We start from the raw sequence: 19,593 nt of genomic DNA, 5'->3' as shown, positions 1-19,593 counted from the left end.
AATAGACAATAAACAATTCTATCAGCTACTTTATTCAAAGTTCCGAGTAGATTTTCACACATCACAAATCACAACTCACAACACATGCAAACAAATTTAAGCTTAGCTGCTACTGCGTACCAGCACCGTAGCAGTTACAATTACAATTATTACTAAATTATGTCAATACAAATAAATAAATAAATAGTAAATATTATAAATAACTGAGCAGGAGTTTTTTTTTTTACCATTCTATTTTTTACATTATAATCATTGATATAAAATTAAAATTTAATGAATTTGCGATCAAAATCAAACAAAATCACATAACTATGTTTTAATCTCTAAATTAACAATAATAATCAAATCAATCTAATTAAATAGATAGTGTCGATATCAACACTGGTCCATTTAAAAAATTATATCACTCCTTTCTTTTTTTTGTTATTCCTATTTATTTTTTACCTCAATATCTCTAATTACACATTATAAAAAATTATAAAATAATACTCCCTCTGTTTTTTTTGATCTTCCACATTACTATAACGGGTAGTTTCAAAAGTTCTTCCACTTTAAAATACTTTCTATTTTTAGAAAGTTTTTATCCCACTTTTACCCCTTAAAACCCCCATTTTCTTTTAATGTACCCCTTTTCTTTTATTTATAATTATTTTCTCTCTCATACTTTCAATACAATCATTACTTCACACTACTATTTAATTAAAATAATACCCACTACAACCTCATACTTCCAATACAATTATTATTTTATACTACTATTTAATTAAAATAATACTCACTACAACCCAAAGATTCTATCTTCTTTGATATGTGTGAAAAACTCAAAGTAGAAGATAAAAAAAGAACGGAGGGAGTATCTTATTATCTCTAATTAGACATTATAATTATATATCTCTCTAGAATCATAGTAACTTCTCTTTCCGGAATATTCTTAGCAAATGAAAATTCTCATAGTAGAACTTTTAGGAGTACTGCAGAAACTGTAAAATGTGAAGTAAACACAAGACTACAAATTGCTTTATTCTCCAATTCTCTCTCTATCTTCATTTTCATGTTTCCCCATTTCTCATCTCTTTCTATTTTTTTACTCAATGAAAAGATTTTATTAAAGTTCTTTCTTTATCAAATAGATCCTTAAAACTTTGCAAATTACCCTTTTTGATTCTCTCAGGTACTCTTCCTTTCTCTGTTCTTTCCTGTTCTATTCAGGGTTTTTGAGTTTTTATTTTTAATTTTTTTTGGTTGAGTTTGGTTTTTTAGATGATTAGTGCATTGGGTTTTCTGCTAAGTCCTTAGAATTAAATACCCAAATTGTTTTTTTTTTTTTTGAGAAAGTTTGAATTTTTGATTTTTTTTGTTGCTTTATTTGAATCTTTTCTTTATGAGTTTTTGCTATAGTTTGGAAAATTATTTGAGTCTGTTTTATTATTTGTGATTTAATTGGAAACTATTAGAGCTTGACGGTTGCTTTTGATTTGAATTATTTAGTTTTTTTTATATCAAAACTAGTTTGGTTACCATTGGAATTAAATACAGTAGAAATTATAATGAACAGAAATTTAATTCTGGTCTAAGGAATTAAATAATATTATTTGTTTTGCCATAAGCATCTTAAATTAACACAAAAAGTTGTAATTAGCAAGTAGTACAATGGTGATTAAATTCCTAAGTTGTAGGGGTATGAATTAACTTTGCTTGAAATTTAAAATTCTTTATGTTAATTGCTAGCTAAATAGGGAAAAACTTTGTTTACCCCTTGGGTAACTTGCCCAATATTGAAGATTATATGCATTTATTATTCACCAACAACATATCTAAAAGTATATTTGATTATTTATCAGCTAATCATCATTTACCACTTTATGCGGGTAAATTATCCGGTGGATAAATGCAACTAAGCTCGGAGTATTAATTAGTTTTATTGTATTCTACTATTCCATATATTTCTGATTGAAAGGGTGAAGTCAAATTAAGTCAAATTCACAAAGTCAGAAATTTTGAGCTGTTGACTATTGGTGTTGAGAGTTGAGACTTCCTGTAATATTTAGATTGCCCCTTGAAAATTACAGGTAATTAAGTGAACATGTGTTACTTTTAATGTTCTTTTCAAGGCAAATACTTGAATCAAACTTGTGGAAATTTTTTAGCAGAAGGGCACCATTAATCCTACTGGTTGCAGAAAATTAGTTTCAGTGTAGCAGTAATTGGAGTATAAGCATGTTTATTGTACTTTTCGAATACCATTTACGTCCCATTTCGCTAATGGAATTATAAGGTGGTAACGAGAATGAGTTTTGGTGTTAGTTTTGATGAAATTTTCTACATCATTTCCATGGTTAATGTTGGGATATGTGGAGAAGCGATGTACGATTTTCCTATCATAATTGGTGTAGATTAAGGGGGTGTTTGGCAGAATGACTTATTGGCAATTTTAGCTTATTTTGATACAAATGGAGGATTGAGTGGTCAAACCAGTCAATTTTAATGTTTGATAAACTAACTAGTTGAAACAACTTATTGATATGAATAAGCTGTTTTTAAACAAGCTACTCATAGCAGCAGGTTTAAAATCACCCGGTCAAAACCAATTAATAAAATCAGCCACTGTAATCAGCTATTAGTTACTAGCTATCAACTGTTTGCCAAACACCCCTAAGGTTTCTTTGGAGCCATTCTCTGTATGTAATGGTCTAGATGAAATTACAAGACCCATCAGTAGAAATTTCATGGTGCATGTTGCTTCTTGATGGCATTGTATTAGTGGTCGAAACTAGAGATTAGAATCAAAATGGTTTAAACTAGGTCGAAGTTAGGCATGGTAAATTGAATATCATTTTGGCACAAAGGATCATAGCAGGAGTGTGGTAAAGTAGATTATAACAAGCTCCTTCCAAGTGAATGTTCCAGTCAACTTGGCTCAGTTTTTAATTACAATGAAGATTATGATCAAGATGTAGAGCATAGACGCAATGCGTCGTGGCTTAAATGGATAGTTGCGATTGTAATATTATACAGTGTACCACTAAGGTTAAAGGAAAAATTCTACCACACGGGTTGCAGTGTTGGTTTTAAAAGAGACCATATTAGAAAGATGTGGGTAGCTGAAAAGCGCATGGCAAGATGCAATGCATATAATTCGAGATGATGGCATAAGAAAGGGTCTTGAAATCGCAAATATATAAGATAAAATGAGAGTTGTTCATGTATGTTCATGTAAGCGACCATATACAATTGCGATTAGGTTTTACGCTTTGTGTTTAATTGGTGCGTGGCTATGAGAATCGACAATAATATTGATAGATTGTGAATTATGTTCACCATTGGTGTCTACCCCAAGTTTTTAAAACGCTCAAAAGAAGTGGTAACTTTCAGGATTCCCAGACCCAAGATGCTCTTTTACTTGAATATGTCTTCCTTTCATTCTACTATAATATCTTTTCATGTATCATATCTAGATATTTGTCTTTGTTTATTGTTTAATCATGTTTAATCGTTGAACTTAATCAGATTGTCGGGTTTCTGTCCAAAGATAGCTTCGATTCATGATATTGAAGAAATGATGGAAGAAAAACAGCTAAACTTCAATCAACCTTTGCTCTCTGTGAGGCGTGGCACGTCAATTACTGCTCCACCGGAAAAGGAAAGGAAGACCGATAACCCTCATCCAAGTTTGCCTCCTCTTCCTTACTACAAATCAGAGCTAAAATCAGGCCCAATTAGAAACCCGGGTGTTGTTCCTTTTCAGTGGGAGCAGATGCCAGGACGACCTAAGGGAGAAAATAAAGCACGAAATAACACTCTTGACTGCACGCCTCCTGTTCCGAAATTGCCACCTGGGAGGACTCCAAATCATCTGCGGAAACAAACTGATGAAGCGCTGCGCGATTCGCCTACTTCTAGTTCAAGATATCGAGCAGAATATGATAATCTACATTCTTCGGAAAATTCTTCTCTTGACAAAGTCCTTTCAGAAGTCGAAGAATCTGAAAAGGAAATAGAGGGCAAAGATGCTTCTAGCTCTGATGATGAAAATGTGTCCTACGTAGATGCCCGGGAAACACTTTCTAGAACTGAGTCGTTCTTTAACTGCAGTGTAAGTGGTGTAAGTGGGTTGGATGGTCCAGATTCATCTGGACCCTTTTCGGATCCTCAGACGCGAGATTTTATGATGGGTAGGTTTCTTCCAGCAGCCAAAGCTGTGGCTTCGGAAACACCTGCATTTGCTTCTAGAAGACACCCTGCGGCAAAAGAACAGTCAAAACCAGTGGTGAAGATGGTGAAGTTGAAGAATCAGTCCCCTTCGTACGATACATTTCTGGACCCACTATCTCTTAACATCAATGAGGATGAATTGGATGAGGAGGATGATTCCGATGAAGCAGAAGATTTATCTCTCAAGCTTTGTGGTTTAATGCCGAGTTTTTGTATGCTAAATCCAATACCAGGGATGAGAGATCACGTGCAAGTGGCTTCCTCAGTCCGAAGTGTACGTACAAGACCAGCATATGCATCACTTGGTAGTGATAATAAGCACAAAGTAAGCAAGGTTATTTATTTATTGCCATTCTGGGAGAAGTTCAAGTGTGAGCTATGCTTAAGTGTAAACTGTTCGAACCTATTACTTTATAACAAAAAGTGTGACTATTTTTTTCCTAGATTTTTTATGGTTGAAAAGTAACGTTTTTGCCAATAATAACATTTTTTGGCTAGAAAGTAACAGGTTCGCACGGTTCACTCAAGCACAATTCGCAGTGGAACTCGACCCTTGCCATTCTAACATTTTAATACTTTCCTATTCCCCCATCCTCATAAATGGAAACAATTAATTCTATGCAGGATGCTATAATAAATTATCGAGGCGAAGTGAAAAGAACGACCAACGGATACACTGCTACAGAAGAATCATTGATGAATGGCCATGTGGGTCGAAATGGTATGGCAAAGGAGAAGAATGCTTTACCTCAATTATTCCTCAATAGAGAAAAGCAGTTCCTTGGTCTTCCCGGGGAACCTAGAGATTTCGGTAGCTGTAAGCCGAACTTGCCTAAAAATAAATCGGACTCAGCTGAACAGGATACTGAAAACGCAAGCAGTTTAGTAAATCGGCCTGCAAATGAAAAAACCTTGTATGTAGACTCCGAAAGTATGGCGGAGTCTCGACATTCACATTCAAGCTCACCGGAATCCAGAGGAAGGAACCCTTCCGTGGATTCACTGCAAGATATCAAGTCTCTTTGTTGTGCGGAAGAGAAAGCCATAACCCGATCAGAAAGTCCTGACACTACTACGTGTACTGCTTTGTTGACTTCAGATAAGTTTTTCGAGGATGTCAGTGAAGGCATCAAAAACTTGCAGAAAGACGTTCAAGACGTCTCAATTGTTGATGCTCTACAGTCACAAAAAGCTGATGTTAAAAGCATGAAACAATCCAAAATGTTCGGTTCTTCACTTGGTTTGACCCCATTACTACCCAAGTCTCCATCTGAGTCCTGGCTCTCTCGTACATTGCCTTCAATGACCTCGAGGAATCCGTCTTCCAAGTCATATCTAGCGAGCCATGCTTTCAGGCATTCACCTGTGGATCCTAAACGGGAAAAACTGCTAAAATCTTCTGGTGCAGAAAACATGATTTTCCTATCTGCAGGGGTATATGCTACTTTCTCACATTAACCTCATACTGATTCATTTATAATTATATTATGCCGATGTTGGTTTGAACCGTTTTAACACTTTTGTTATCGTTTTAGGAACTTGAACCAATATCGGAAAACTAGAGGCGATGGCAAGCAAAATTGTTAAGCATCGATTTTGTGTCAATGGTTAAAAAATACTTATAGGTACTTTTGATTTTTTTTTGTATGTAAATGTAAAGGAAATTGGAATGTTGTTTGGAATAAGAAAGCCTTGTATATTCCACTGGCAACAACTTTGTCTTGTTTCTCTTGTTGCTTTTGTTTTTTACTTTTTTTGTCTAATAATGATCATTGAAGTTCAGTTTGATAAAATTGAAATGGTTTGAGAGAACCTTCTTCAGTTTCCTTATTGATGGCCAGAATTATACAACTTGTTCCTGTAATTCTGTCTACATTTTACGTTGATTACAAAAAATCAATCACAATTCGGGTTCAATTTATCCGTTTTGTTATCATTTGGTTTGCTTACACAAACACAAAAAAATGATATTTTTGGGTTAGATAGCTTTCGATTTCAATACAGATTTTCAGACTGGGTGATATTTGAACATCTCTAGTTCAGTTTTAAGCCAATGGAGAGGTTATTTTCTAAAGAAAAAATCAAGTTTGGGACTTAAGTAATATAGACTGAATATTGCAAATAGTCTAAAAACCATACACCAGTAAGATGATGATGAGCTTAACAGCAATATGATGAACCATCATTCATTAATCACTATTACTAATTCAATTAATGATAAAACTAGATTACACTAATCAATTTACCACAAGATTGATCAATCTCAGGTAGACAACTTCAACTTCTTGAAAAGATACTGCATTCATGCTGTTTTGTACATCCTTAATGAACTAACAGAAACAAACATTTCCACACAAAGCAAGGCGGTACGAGGAGAAACCAAGACATTTCGGGGTGCATCCAAGCCTCTCCGACAAACATCCAACCCACATAAATTTGTTACTAAAAAGACACATCAAACGAGTTTCCACTAATGCAGTTGTACACTTTGTAAGCACAAGGATACTGGCGTAGAAGATTGGTGTTACAGTGTAGTACTGCTATTGCTTGTTTGATATGCTGAATGAAGTCACTTTCATGGGCGTAGCCACCACAAGAGGAGCTTCAGGAGTGTCACTAACTGCAAATTTCTCGTGCATGAAACGACTGTCCACTATTGACTCGTCTTTCAACACAATCTTGTAGCAGTAGCAGCTCTTTAAACCCTGTTGATTCCGATAGCATTCATGGGCACTGTTCTTCACTTGCTCAAAGTTCCATATAACGCTAAATTTTCCAACTGTTACAACTATATGACGCTCTTGTTTTCCTTCTTCGGTAACCTGGAAACACAGAGAAGTCATAGCATGTTGGGTTATAGTTATAATCAGCAGAAATATTTTGCAAGACAATAGAAGGATGTGTCATGCTCACCAAGAAAAAATAAAGCAAAGCAAATCTAGAAATGACCAACAAAAACAAAGCTAGACAAGAGGTTTTTGGCTTGAAAACTACATAAGTTCTTAAACATAATCACCCAACAGAACAAAATATCAAGAATCCCACCACATCACACACATGGGCCAAGAATGTACATGCTTCATTGCTCGATCCCAATAGAGGCATGCACGTCAAAGATGATGTTGGGTCATGAATTATAGATACAGTATTAAACATAAACAGCCTAAGGAATGCAAATTAACTATAAACTTTAGCCGGATAAAGACAATTTTGACAAAGAGCCAACTCAACTAAAAGTTTAAACTGATGGTTGAGGCCACAAGATATGTTATATACTCTAACACGTCCCCTCACACGAGAGCCTTTGGGCTAGAAGTGTGTATGCAACACAGGCCCTCTTCATACTTGGTGCAAAATGTTCCACTTGAATTTGAGAGGTGGCTGAGATTCAAACTCGTGACCTCTTGTCATACTGGCTTTTGATACCATGTTAAAGAACTCAATCAAAAGCTTAAAATGATGGTTGAGGCTCCAGAATAAGTTATATACTCTAACAAATTTAACTAGAAACCTATTTCTGTAATAGCATCCAATTTTCTAATAAACGCTAGATTTCTAAACCCAGGCCAGAAATTCAAAAACCACAAACTCAGCAACCTCTTAAGTGTAAAATGACTAATCAAAAACTCCACAGCAAATGTTCCTTAATTTGCCCTGTCAAAGCTGCAAGTTCCTGGATGCAGTTAGGTTAGATCAACCAAAAATCTGGCACATAAAACAGGGAAAACCAGGTTGGATATACTGTATAAGAAAACCCAAATATTACCCAAAATAAGTATATAAGGATTAAGGACCAAATTTCATGCACAAAGATCCAAGTAAACATGAGCAATTCACTCAACTACAACAACTAAATGACAGCATAAATCTAGAATCCAACATTTAACACTGAAAGCATGAAAAAGCAATTAGAATACAAAGTATATAGTAACGCTGTGAAAACAAAAGGAAACGAAAAAAGTAATGAGTCGTCGTACCCATGAAAACTGGCCACCATGGAATTTGTTATTTGATCCAGCCGTATGAGCATCCACAGGAGTTAACTTTAGCAATCTAGGAGCTGATACTCTATTACCCATACGACCACTGAATCCTGTTTTAGTCCTTCCATCTTTATCAGTAAACAAGGTACAAATGAGAATCAAATATGTATCTGTAGTACCTAACACCCATTTGCCATCATAGGTAACATCTACATGAGTGATCGGGGAACCGAGACCAGGGAAAGCAGTCTTAGCCTGTCTCATGGAAGTCTTAGAATACAATCTTATCTTGCCATCAAGTGAACCAACAACAATTGAACCATCCCCAGTTGAAGCAAAACACTGAAAGTTCGTACCCCTCGAAAACTGATGCCCTTGATTCCAGTGCAATACAGGAGAGCTAGAATCAGCAAGACTCTGCACCATTCCTCGGCGTTCACGCATATCCCATTGACACAACCTGTTGTCATCCAAACCCAAGAAAGTCGAGCCAGAGGGATCCAATTGTGCCCCTTTGTTGTCATTAGTTATGTCTCTCATTAAAATCTCTGTGCCATCTTTCGCAAACTTCCATTCGGTAACAATCTTTCCGGTCTCAATATCCAACTGATGAAGCCCTGGAGCATGTGGTTTATTCTCCATCTTTGGACTCATTAACATCATATTCGTTTCCCCCCTCATTAAAATTGCCTTCTTTGGAGTCGAATAACTCGGAGTATCCGTCTTTTTCAATCCACTTCGATCAAATTTGACACAAACACCTTTCCCATGAATTCCATGCCTGAAATTCTTAACAACTTGAATACCATCATTTCCAACAAGGAAACTGTTATCAAGAGCACCCAATGCCAAACTCTGAATCCCTGTATTTGCAACTTCCTCGAATTCTTCGAGAAGGTCTTGATTCAACCTTGATGAGGTTGCCCCAGAACCAGGGGTTTTATTTCCAAAATTTTCGTCATCAACAGCATCCCACATTGTATCATCAGCAACTTCAGGATTAAGCCACCCAATAAAATCTTTCCCATAAACTTTAACCTTATTCTCTTCAGTAGCTTTAAACCCATGAACATTCTCAAACAAACAATCATTGAATTCTGCCACAAACAAATCATAATAATTATTCTTCTCAAAAAACTTCAACGCCCAAACACCATTACAAACAAAATCAATCCGTAACTGTTCTGGAAACATCTTCAATTGTAAATCCGTGGAAACCCTAACCCTAATTTTCGACCCAACACGCAATTCCCAATACGACCCATCTTTCTCCTCATCTTCATCATCCTCCTCATCATCATCACCATTAGATTTAACAAACGAGTACGAAGTACAAGCATCAGCAGTTTTCCATTTAGAATCAGAAGTGCCACCACCAACATGCCGGTAAAGTTTGACGGCATTTTTTCGATGTAAGGCAGAAGAAGGAGTAAGAGTTGGAGTTAAAGAAGGGTATTTGAGCTTAAGAGCTTTCAAACGAGCTTCAACGTCGTCTATGGAAGACGATGATGGGGTTTTGGGATCTTGATCAAGTTGTTCTTCGGAAGTATCATAATCTTGTTCTTGGTCAGAATGGCGTTCGTCGTAATCATCAGAATCTGAAAGGTCTAAACCTTCGCGACTGTTGGCTGCCCCCATTGATGAAAGTTGAGTTGATTTGGATCAGAATGTGAGAGTGATGACAATTTGTTTTGAAACTCAAAACAACCGCTACTATGTGAAATAGAGATTGAAAATGATTTTTTGTTTTACTGATATGATTTTTTTTTCTTTTTTTTGGCCCTAAATGTTTGTTTTTTTTTCTTTATTTAGTTTGAAACTAAATAGTGCTCACGGCTTTATTAAATTTTTCGATATATTTATATCATTTAAGAAATTAAAATTTTAACGAATAAATTTTACATTAATTATAATTATATCTCATTTCACTCTGAATAGTTTTATACATTATGTATATTGTTTGATTTGTATCATACTTTGCATTGTGCACGTAGATGATTGTGAAAATTTAATTATAGATTTAACATAAATATTTATGTAAAATTATTTTATAAAATTTAACAAAATAATTTGTTTGTCATAAAAATAGGAAAAATTACCAAAATTAATACAACCTATTGCTTATTTCCCATGAATAATACCAAATTTTGATAAATCATGAATAATACTAACTTAAGGAGATGTTTTTCTAGAATATATCCCTAACATGTTCAAAATCAAACTATAGGAGATTATATGACAATAAAAAATTGATAAATTAGTTGATAAACTAAATTTGATATTATTCTAGGGAAAACCTCTAAGTTCGTGTTATTCATGGTTAATCAAAAGTTGATATTATTGTAGAAAAATTAACAAAAGGTTGTATTATTCACAGTAATTTTTCCTAAAAAATATAAGTGAGTTGTATAAAGGTAGTCATAACCTAATTCATATTAGATGCGTAACCAATTTCAATAGCATAAATAAAAAATCCTCATTAAAGTATATTGTAATCAACTTAAAATATCCAATACACTTAAATAACACTCATTTTATAAATAAAATTGATAAGATTTTATAAAGAATTGAAAAACTGGATATAGAATGTATGGTTTTCTAATACGTTAAATGATGTGACCTAAAGAGTATAAAATTAATCAATATGAATAATATTATAGTCATAGTTAGAAAGTAATAAAGTATATTTAATAGTGATGTCAACGTGTTTTGCTTTAGTTACCGTCATAGATTTTGGTATAGTTAAAATTTTTTTTAAAAAATATAACAACCAATTATAATGTAACATACATGGCAAATAATTTTCTTTTTTCGAAATGACTTGATATTGTACCAGTAGACTACCAGACCTGAAAGTGTTTTTATTTGCAAAAATAAGAAAAATATAAAATGTTTAAAAAATAAGGTAAATATGAGATTTTTTAAAGTAAATTACATAAATTCATTTTTTTCCTTATCTTGTTGAAGTCTTCTTGTATAAAAATTTCCAAATGACAAGTAAAAACATCAAATAAGATTGGAAGAGTAATTACAAATACTTTGTCCGGTTATACTGATAAGTGTTACCGGTTTAATCGTTTAATAGTTGTTAACGGTTTAAATAGCTTTAGTTTTCTATAATTATTTTCTTTTTACTAAAAGTTTTTCAAAATAAACATAAAAAAATAATTTCTATTTTTTTATAAAAACATTTCTTATAAAAGAAAATCAATTTATATATTTTATGATTTGATAAGATGAATGAAGTCTAAATATACAACTTAAAAAAAATACATCAAACAGATTAATATATCTTATTCTGTTGATTGTTTGTCTTTGTTGCTATCAATTCTCTCTCTTCGGCAATTTTAGTTTCCTAAAACTTTGTCTTTAATTCTTATTCAAATTGAGCTCAACGAAAATTTAAAATTGTTGAGCAAAAAAAAAAAAATTAATTAAATAAATCAAGTTTTAAAAAAATCCCAAAAGTAAGCGTGAAAACTCCAAATCTTTGCTTTAGAGCTGTTCGCAGTTAGTAACTGCGAACAGCATATAAGACAAACTAGTTGTTCGCAGTTAGTAACTGCGAACAACTATTTTGTCTTATATGCTGTTTGCAGTTAGTAACTGCGAACAGACCTGATCTACAAAATGAGAGATCAGTTTCTGTTTTTCGCAAATTTCCATTTCTCAAACCCTACTTCACTCGACATTCTCCCACATTCTCCCTCTAAAACCATTGATTCATTCCATCAAATCGTGCATTCCTCTTTCAATTTGGGACTTCAAAATTAGTGTGGGATACTATAGCTTGCTCAAAGGTAAATTTTTTTGTGTTTTTTTGGTGTATATTTGGTTTTTAGGGTTTTAACCAAATTTGTTTATTTTTTCAAATGCAGGTTTCTAGTTGTTAAATCAAGACTAATCTTAATCATCCATAAGCATTGAAGGTAATTTCTAATTGTTTTTATAGCTTTATGTTGGTTTTTGAAGTAATGTTGTTGTATTAGTTGAATATTATTAGAAATGTTGATGTTGATGTTGGTATTAGAAATATTATTTGTGAACTTATGAATTGATTTATTATTTGGATTTTATGTGTATTATATATGTATGAACTTAGATACATTATGGACTTGAATAATTTGTAGACAAAAAAGATTATAATCAAATGAATATAATGTACTTGTATGGACATGAGTTGATGTTGATGTTGATTTTCTTTGTATTAATGTAGAAAATGGCATCATTTCGCGTCACTATAGTATGTTTTTGGAATGGTTGTATTAGAGAAAATAATGGCAAAGTTCATTATGTTGGGGGAAGACGTAAGTTGTTTGCTCGCAATTCGAACATGGATTTGAACCACTTTAGACGTTTTATATCTTCTAAGATTGGATTGGACCCTACTAGAAGTACCGTAAATATAAGCTTTAAATATGCCTTGAGTGGAGAATTCATTGCCTTTCCTGTTGAGGATGATGAGGCTATAGATGCGATGTGGGAGCATTCAAAGTCCACCCAAATTCCCTCTTTGGAGTTATACGTAGAAGAAGTACCATTAGGGAATGTAGTTGCTTCTAATCCTACTCCTACCCCTATGCCTATATTAACTCAGGAAACTGTAAATCCCGCCGTTTCTTCCGCATCTTGTGTTTTTTCTCAACCCCCTACGAATCAAGTTCCAATTGATTCAATCCTTAACTTAGGAGAAATTGCTGAGATGGGACCTTGGGATGATGGAAATGAGAGTAATGAGCTCATTGACGATCCTTCTGAGGACGATGTGGATGTCGATGAGGATGCGCTAGCAAATGGCATGACTCTAAGCAACATTCCTACAATCATTCCTCCTACACCTTATGCCCTTTGTCCACCATTAGACGAGTATAAGGAGGACAACTCATGGAGGACTTGGGCTTGTGATACCACATACACTGAAGAGGGAGAGTTTGAGAAGGGTATGATGTTTGATAGCAAGGAATCGTTGTTGGAAGCTATCAGAGTGTATCATATTGGGAGAAATGTGGAGTACAGAACGGAGACCTCGAACCAAACTGTCCTTTTCTTGAAGTGCAAGCGGGGTTGTTCGTGGAAACTTAGAGCTACGTTTGACTCTTATTTATCTTCATGGCGTATTGTTACCTATAAAGGTAAGCACGGTTCTTGTGTATGGTTCGAGGTGGAATTTTGCACGCCGGACGCGCAAGCACACCGGCAGCGGTCTAGGATTCTACCGAGATCAATTAGACCTGCTACGACCCAACCAGGTAAACATTTCAGTACTCATTAACATTAGTACAATTTAATCAATATATCACTTACCTTTTCATAACATGTATTTAGCGGTCTAGGAAGCCTACGCAGCTGTACCCGAACACTCGGGGATTCATTCCGGGGCATGGAGGGCTTCTGTGCCACTCATATGCTTCGACATTGTTGAAGTACATCTACCAGAGCGCGTAATGCGCCAATATGGGTTGGTACAGGGCATTCCACCGCCTTGTGACACTGAACCCCAGCTGCACCTAATTTCTCGAAAAAATCAAGCTGGGGCAAACTGGATGGAGATCAATGGGCGCCACATCGGTCGTTGGGATCATAGACTTGAGCTGCTGGCACAAGGTGCGCCGATCGATGTTTTCGGCGCACCTACTACACCTGACTATATGTCGTGGTTTCTGTCCATCACGCGCCGATGGATGACACCACGTGCCATCTTGGAAGCGGCACATTACGCACCTGCTGCTAGGGCTGAACAGGGTTTGGTCTAAACCGTAAACCAAACCGGACCAAACCGTAATTTAAGTATTTGGTCTGGTCTACCGTCTGAATGGTCTGGTCTGTTTTTTTTTTTTTTTTTTTTTTTTAAAAACGGTTTACGGTCCGGTCCCGGTTTTTAAATTTGTAGACCAAACCGGACCAATAAACCGGACTAATATTAGGATTTAGGGATTAGGGTTATCCTGATTCCTGTATCCTCATTTCACATTTGCATTTCCTAATCCTGCTGCCGTCAATTACGAAAAGGCAAAAGTTGCTTCCTTCTCCCATTCTCCTCTCTTCCTCGTCTCCTCCCCAGCCAGCCCAGGTCTGAGTACAGTCGCCTCGCCTCGCTTCCTTCAACGCTTCAAGCTTCAACCCATCGACAGTCGACCTCCTTCAAACGACCTCCTTCAAAGACGCCTCTGCTTCTGTGGTTCTTCGAGGCTTCGACGCTCCTCCTCCAATCTTCATTCTCCAATCTCACCATTCACCACGGAATCAAGTGTAGAATCTCGTAATGTAAGTATATTGGTTGATTTTTTTTATTTTTAAGGTTTTTTTATCAGTTTTTGATTTGTTAGGGTTTTTGTTTCATCCACCATTTCTTCTTCGACATAACTAATTTTTTATTTTTAATTATAAATTGCTTTGAATCTTCTATTCTTCGACATAACTTCAGTTTTTGCATTGCTTTGAAGTGGTTTATGAATTACTGGATATCTTCTATTCTTCTGTTTTGATGATTACTGGATATGGGCTGTTTTGATGATTACTGTGAGTCTGTGACTCTGTGAGACCCATGTGTAGATTTCCTTGCTCTCCCAGCTCTTTCTAATCTTCCGTCTGCAAGCATGTGCGCTGGCCTACATTCCATTTTACTGCTGATTGCTGAAGGAATCACTAATACACAGAAACTTATTTGGAACTGTATCATATATACTTCCTATAGAGGTATATCTGTAAATTGAGATTGAAATGGAAGTGAGTTAGAAAAATTTGAGTTAGTTAGATTCTTAAAGCGTATAATATGTTGAATGTTAAACTTGTTGGTATTTACTCGTTTGATATGTTGAATGTTAATATGTTGGTATTACTCGTTTGTAGACTAAATAGATTGTTGATGATCAATTGTAGTTTGCAATGTCGATGGATGAACCTTTTATAGTTTGCAACGAAAATGAAGTGGATGATCAGGATGGTAATGGAATCAAAAAGGAGTTTATGAGCAAACAAAGGAAAAAAGTTGTGAAACCAAGATTCGACATATGGGATCACTTCACCAAATTTACAAACAAAAACATGGAAATGAAATGTAAGTGTAACTATTGTGGTCGTGAATATAAGTGCAATCCTAGTGTAAATGGGACTAGTACTTATAGAGCACATTTAAGTAAGTGTACTAGATTTTCACTCAATAACAAATCAAATGCTACTCAAACACAATTGAGTTTTCAATCAAGTGTTAATGAACAAGGGGAACAAGAAGCTCACATAAAGAGTTGGATGTTTAACTATGAGGCTTGTAGAAAAGGCTTAGCGTTCATGATAATTGTTGATGAACTTCCCTTTAGATTTGTTGAAGCCCAGGGGTTTAGGTACTTTTGCTCACAAATGCAAAATAAGTTTGTGGTTCCTTCTAGAATGACTGTTGCTAGAGATTGTTACGAGATGTTTTTGGATGAAAGGTTGAAATTAAAATCTTTTTTAAAAACTAATTGTAGGAGAGTATGTCTTACTACTGACACATGGACTTCAATCCAAAAAATTAATTATATGTGTTTAACTGCGCATTTTATTGATAATGATTGGAAGTTAAATAAAAGAATCTTAAACTTTTGTCCAATATCAAGTCATAAAGGTCAGGCCATTGGGAAGGCAATTGAGAAATGTTTGCTTGCTTGGGGTCTTGAAAATGTGATGACCATTACTGTTGACAATGCTAGTTCTAATGACACTGCAATTGCTTATTTAAAAACAAGAGTCAAAACGTGGGGAACTAGTGTGTTGAATGGAGAATATTTGCATGTAAGATGTATTGCTCATATCATGAACTTAGTGGTTAATGATGGTCTTAAATTAGTTACTGATGCGGTTTGTCGAGTTCGAGGTGCTGTTAAATTTATTTTATCTTCTCCATCTAGAATTGAAAAGTTTTATAAGTGTGTTTCGGATGAGAAGATTCCATCAAAAAACATGTTGTGTCTTGATGTGGTCACACGGTGGAACTCAACATATTTAATGTTAAGCATTGCTTTGAAGTTTATATTGGCATTTGAGAGGTATGATGGGGAAGATTCAAATTTTCATGAGCATCTTCTAGATCCCCATGGTTATGGGAATGGTTTAGGAAAGCCTACTACTGATGATTGGGACCAAGTGAAGAGCTTAGTTCAATTATTAGAAGTGTTTTATAATTTAACTTTGCGTGTGTCTGGTTCACAATATGTTACTTGTAATGGTTGTTTTGATGATATAACTGATGTTGATTGTTTGCTAAAAGAATGGTGTGAAAGTCCTAATTATGAGTTTAAGGATATGGCACAAAGAATGAAAGAGAAGTGTGATAAGTATTGGGGGGATCCTAAAAAACTAAATGTTATGCTATATGTTGCTGCTGTACTTGATCCTAATATAAATGGGAAACTGTGGAATTTGGGATAAGACAAATGTACACAAAAGATAATAATGCTTCTGTTGTTTGTATGCGGGTAAAGAATGCCCTTTATGATTTATATAATGAATACAAAGACTTTCATTCCACATCCGCAACAATAGTTCAAAGTGATGGTGCTTCAAGTTCTAGCAAAGATGTAGAACCTGGTCTTCCGAAAAAAGGACTTATGAGATCTAAGTTTAAAAAATTCAAAGAGTCTCGTGAGGATGGGGAATTGACTAAAACAGAGGTGGACAAGTATTTAGATGAGGTTACAGAAGAAGATGGAGATGACTTTGATATTTTGACATGGTGGAAAAACAATAGTTCAAGGTTTCCAATTCTTTCTCTTGTAGCTCGTGATGTGCTAGCCATTCCTGTATCCACAGTTGCATCGGAAAGTGCCTTTAGTACTGGAGGTCGAGTTCTAGATTCATTTCGAAGTTCATTAAGTCCAAAGATGGCAGAAGCTCTTATTTCTTGTCAAGATTGGCTTCGTGCTTCTTCTCTAAAAGTTGAGGAGTGCTTGGAGGATATAGCACAACTAGAGAACGGTATGTGATCTTTCATATCATGATTAGTATTATGTTTATTTTATAAAATCATATTTTTTGATGTTTGTTTTTATTGTATAGAGTTATCGAAGATCAATTTGGCTCCTTCAGTTATTGATGTTCCTTGATGCAATGATGCATATTCATGGATGAAGTCGGCAATTCGCTATTGCTGATGTATTTTGATGATGTATTTGATGGAGGATATTGCTGATGTATTTGATGATGATGTATTTTGGATTTGATGATGTATTTTGTTTACAGATTATCGTTTATCTTAGATTCTCACTCAATTAAAAAAATTTCAAAAAAAAAAAAAAACCCGTAGACCAGACCAGACCAGACCGTTCTAGAACGGTCTGGTCTGGTCCGGTCTGGTCTTTTGACTGGTCTGGTCTGGTCTGAAAAATTTCCAGACCGGAATTTCTGGTATGGTCTGATTTTTCTGTCAAACCAGACCAGACCGGACCGTGTGCAGCCCTACCTGCTGCGCCTACGATGACCCAATTTGTAAGTCTTCATTTGCATTTATTTGATTAAGTTGCCAATTAAATAATAAAATGTTACATTATCTAAATATTAATTGCAGGCACAAGGTGTGGCAGACGTGATGCGGTACAGCCAGGAGGAGCCGGTGAGGGAGATTGCGCATGGCATGCTTTTCGGCTCGCAGTTCCAGCACTTCATACCGGAAGTCGCTGCACAGCCCTCACCGACTACCGCCCATACGCACGTCTCATCTCCTGCTTATGACTACCATTTGGAGGAGATGGATCATTCATACCCCGTTGACGCTGCGGGAACCTCGCAGGCTGGGCCATCACAGCCATCACAGTACCAGTCCCCTCCACTGCCAGAGCGTCACGCGAACGCCTCTTTCTATCGTAGGAGGCGAAGGAGACCAACTCAGTTGGATAAGGTAGATGAGGGTTCGTGAGCGTTAACGTTTAACTTTTGTGTATTTGGATCGACTATGTACATATATATATATATTTTAATTGAGTTGTATATTTCAAACATTTGTATATATTTTGTTGTATATATATGTTTAATTACTTTATCATAGCCTCCAAACTTTGACTTATGAATGATCGGAGTTTTGGTGATGAATCATGCCGCCTTAAAGATACATCGACTTGTAATTACCTATTCTAATGTCTCTAGTGCAATTACAACAAACAACAACTTAAAAATAAAGGAAAAAAAAAATTTAATTAGCTGTTCGCAGTTACTAACTGCGAACAGCTATAAAGGACAAAATGGCTGTTCGCAGATACTAACTGCGAACAGCTATTTTGTCTTTTATAGCTGTTCGCAGTTAGTAACTGCGAACAGCTCCAAACCATAGATCTGGAATTTTCACGCTTAGTTTTGGAAAAAGTTTGATTCGTCGTTTAATTAATTAATTTTTTTTTTCGCTCAAGTATCTCAAAAACTCACATTTAACTTTGAATTTTTTAATTTCATATCTTAAGTCGAAGTCCAAGCCTAAGCCCAAGCCCAAGCACGAGATTGTACTCATCCTACAAATGTCACTATAAAAATTTACATTCTAAATTTTTTAAATTAAGGCAACTAAGAGCGGTTCAATTCATAGTCTTTCATGTGAACCCGTAAACAACCAGAACAACCAGCTAAATCCAACCCAGCTTATCGTGATTTTATAAAGTGGTACAAAGGTATATTTTCTCCATTCTCTCAAGTTTCAAATTTGCTATAGTTTCAACTAGATAATGTCCATGCGATGTACGACTTTATTACATTTTCTGACATATTTGTATAAACTACTGCCTCCGTTCTCTAATATTGTTGCCGTTTGAAATATTTCATCTTAAGCAGAGAGAAATTTGATTAATGTTTTTGAGACATATTTAGAAGATAAAATATATTCATATGAGATCTTGTTAGATTTGTCTTAATATATACTTTTTATTATGTATTTTTTATGATTCTTTATTATACGTATTTAGAAATATTGAGGCTCATTATTTGCTTTAAAAACTGTGTAAAAAATAAACAAGAACAAAAAAGAACATAAGGAGTAAGTAATTGAAGTTTTAAGAAATAAAACTTTACATTATAGATGTATTTCATTTCACTCTCAACAACTGTATAAATTATATTCATTCTATCATATTGTCATAGTTATATTAAGAAGTAATAAAGTCAAAGAAATAAATATTAGTCAATAATTATGACATCATCATTGATTTTAGAGGGAAAATTTTTGTTGATGATATAACACATAAACAATTTTAAAAGATTGTAATGTCCGCAATGTTTTGTTTTATTAATAGTTATATTATATAGAATAGAATAGATAGATACATTGTTTTAGTTTTAGTAATAGTTATAGATTATAAATTAATTTGGTTATATCTTACAAGAAAAAAATTAATCATACATTCTATTAAAAATTTAATTGTATAATAGCAAAAGACAATTT

At 34.8% G+C, this 19,593-nt stretch overlaps 3 protein-coding genes across 3 annotated transcripts; 2 read left to right on the top strand and 1 right to left on the bottom strand.

The window, feature by feature from the left end:
* The first annotated feature begins 911 nt into the window (after positions 1–911).
* LOC130813914 (uncharacterized) lies at positions 912–6,000 on the top strand. The gene is made up of 4 exons (XM_057679825.1): positions 912–1,171; positions 3,508–4,537; positions 4,837–5,646; positions 5,748–6,000. The coding sequence occupies exons 2-4, from the start codon at positions 3,557–3,559 to the stop codon at positions 5,772–5,774; spliced, it is 1,818 nt and encodes a 605-aa protein (XP_057535808.1). The 5' UTR covers positions 912–1,171; positions 3,508–3,556; the 3' UTR covers positions 5,775–6,000.
* A 364-nt stretch (positions 6,001–6,364) lies between these two features.
* On the bottom strand, positions 6,365–9,966 carry LOC130813904 (protein CYPRO4-like). Its single transcript, XM_057679815.1, has 2 exons — positions 8,190–9,966; positions 6,365–7,034 (listed from the first exon to the last, which is right to left on the bottom strand). The coding sequence occupies exons 1-2, from the start codon at positions 9,831–9,833 to the stop codon at positions 6,753–6,755; spliced, it is 1,926 nt and encodes a 641-aa protein (XP_057535798.1). The 5' UTR covers positions 9,834–9,966; the 3' UTR covers positions 6,365–6,752.
* A 6,640-nt stretch (positions 9,967–16,606) lies between these two features.
* Positions 16,607–17,449, top strand: LOC130797829 (zinc finger BED domain-containing protein RICESLEEPER 2-like). Its single transcript, XM_057660636.1, has 2 exons — positions 16,607–17,147; positions 17,229–17,449. The coding sequence occupies exons 1-2, from the start codon at positions 16,607–16,609 to the stop codon at positions 17,273–17,275; spliced, it is 588 nt and encodes a 195-aa protein (XP_057516619.1). The 3' UTR covers positions 17,276–17,449.
* Positions 17,450–19,593: the final 2,144 nt, after the last annotated feature.

Source organism: Amaranthus tricolor, chromosome 1 (assembly GCF_026212465.1).
Source record: "Amaranthus tricolor cultivar Red isolate AtriRed21 chromosome 1, ASM2621246v1, whole genome shotgun sequence".
In the NCBI taxonomy this organism is placed as follows: Eukaryota; Viridiplantae; Streptophyta; class Magnoliopsida; order Caryophyllales; family Amaranthaceae; genus Amaranthus; species Amaranthus tricolor.
Note: the sequence above shows the minus strand (reverse complement) of the source record. Positions and strands in the feature narration are given on the sequence as shown.

Excerpts from the sequence above, each read along its gene's own strand:
- LOC130813914 (XM_057679825.1), top strand. The coding sequence starts at position 3,557 with ATGATGGAAGAAAAACAGCTAAACTTCAATCAACCTTTGCTCTCTGTG. Across the intron at positions 4,538-4,836 it reads GTAGTGATAATAAGCACAAA|GATGCTATAATAAATTATCG; the intron begins GTAAGCAAGGTT and ends AATTCTATGCAG. Across the intron at positions 5,647-5,747 it reads TGATTTTCCTATCTGCAGGG|GAACTTGAACCAATATCGGA; the intron begins GTATATGCTACT and ends TTATCGTTTTAG.
- LOC130813904 (XM_057679815.1), bottom strand. The coding sequence starts at position 9,833 with ATGGGGGCAGCCAACAGTCGCGAAGGTTTAGACCTTTCAGATTCTGAT. Across the intron at positions 7,035-8,189 it reads ATGGTGGCCAGTTTTCATGG|GTTACCGAAGAAGGAAAACA; the intron begins GTACGACGACTC and ends CTGTGTTTCCAG.
- LOC130797829 (XM_057660636.1), top strand. The coding sequence starts at position 16,607 with ATGTACACAAAAGATAATAATGCTTCTGTTGTTTGTATGCGGGTAAAG. Across the intron at positions 17,148-17,228 it reads TATAGCACAACTAGAGAACG|AGTTATCGAAGATCAATTTG; the intron begins GTATGTGATCTT and ends TTTATTGTATAG.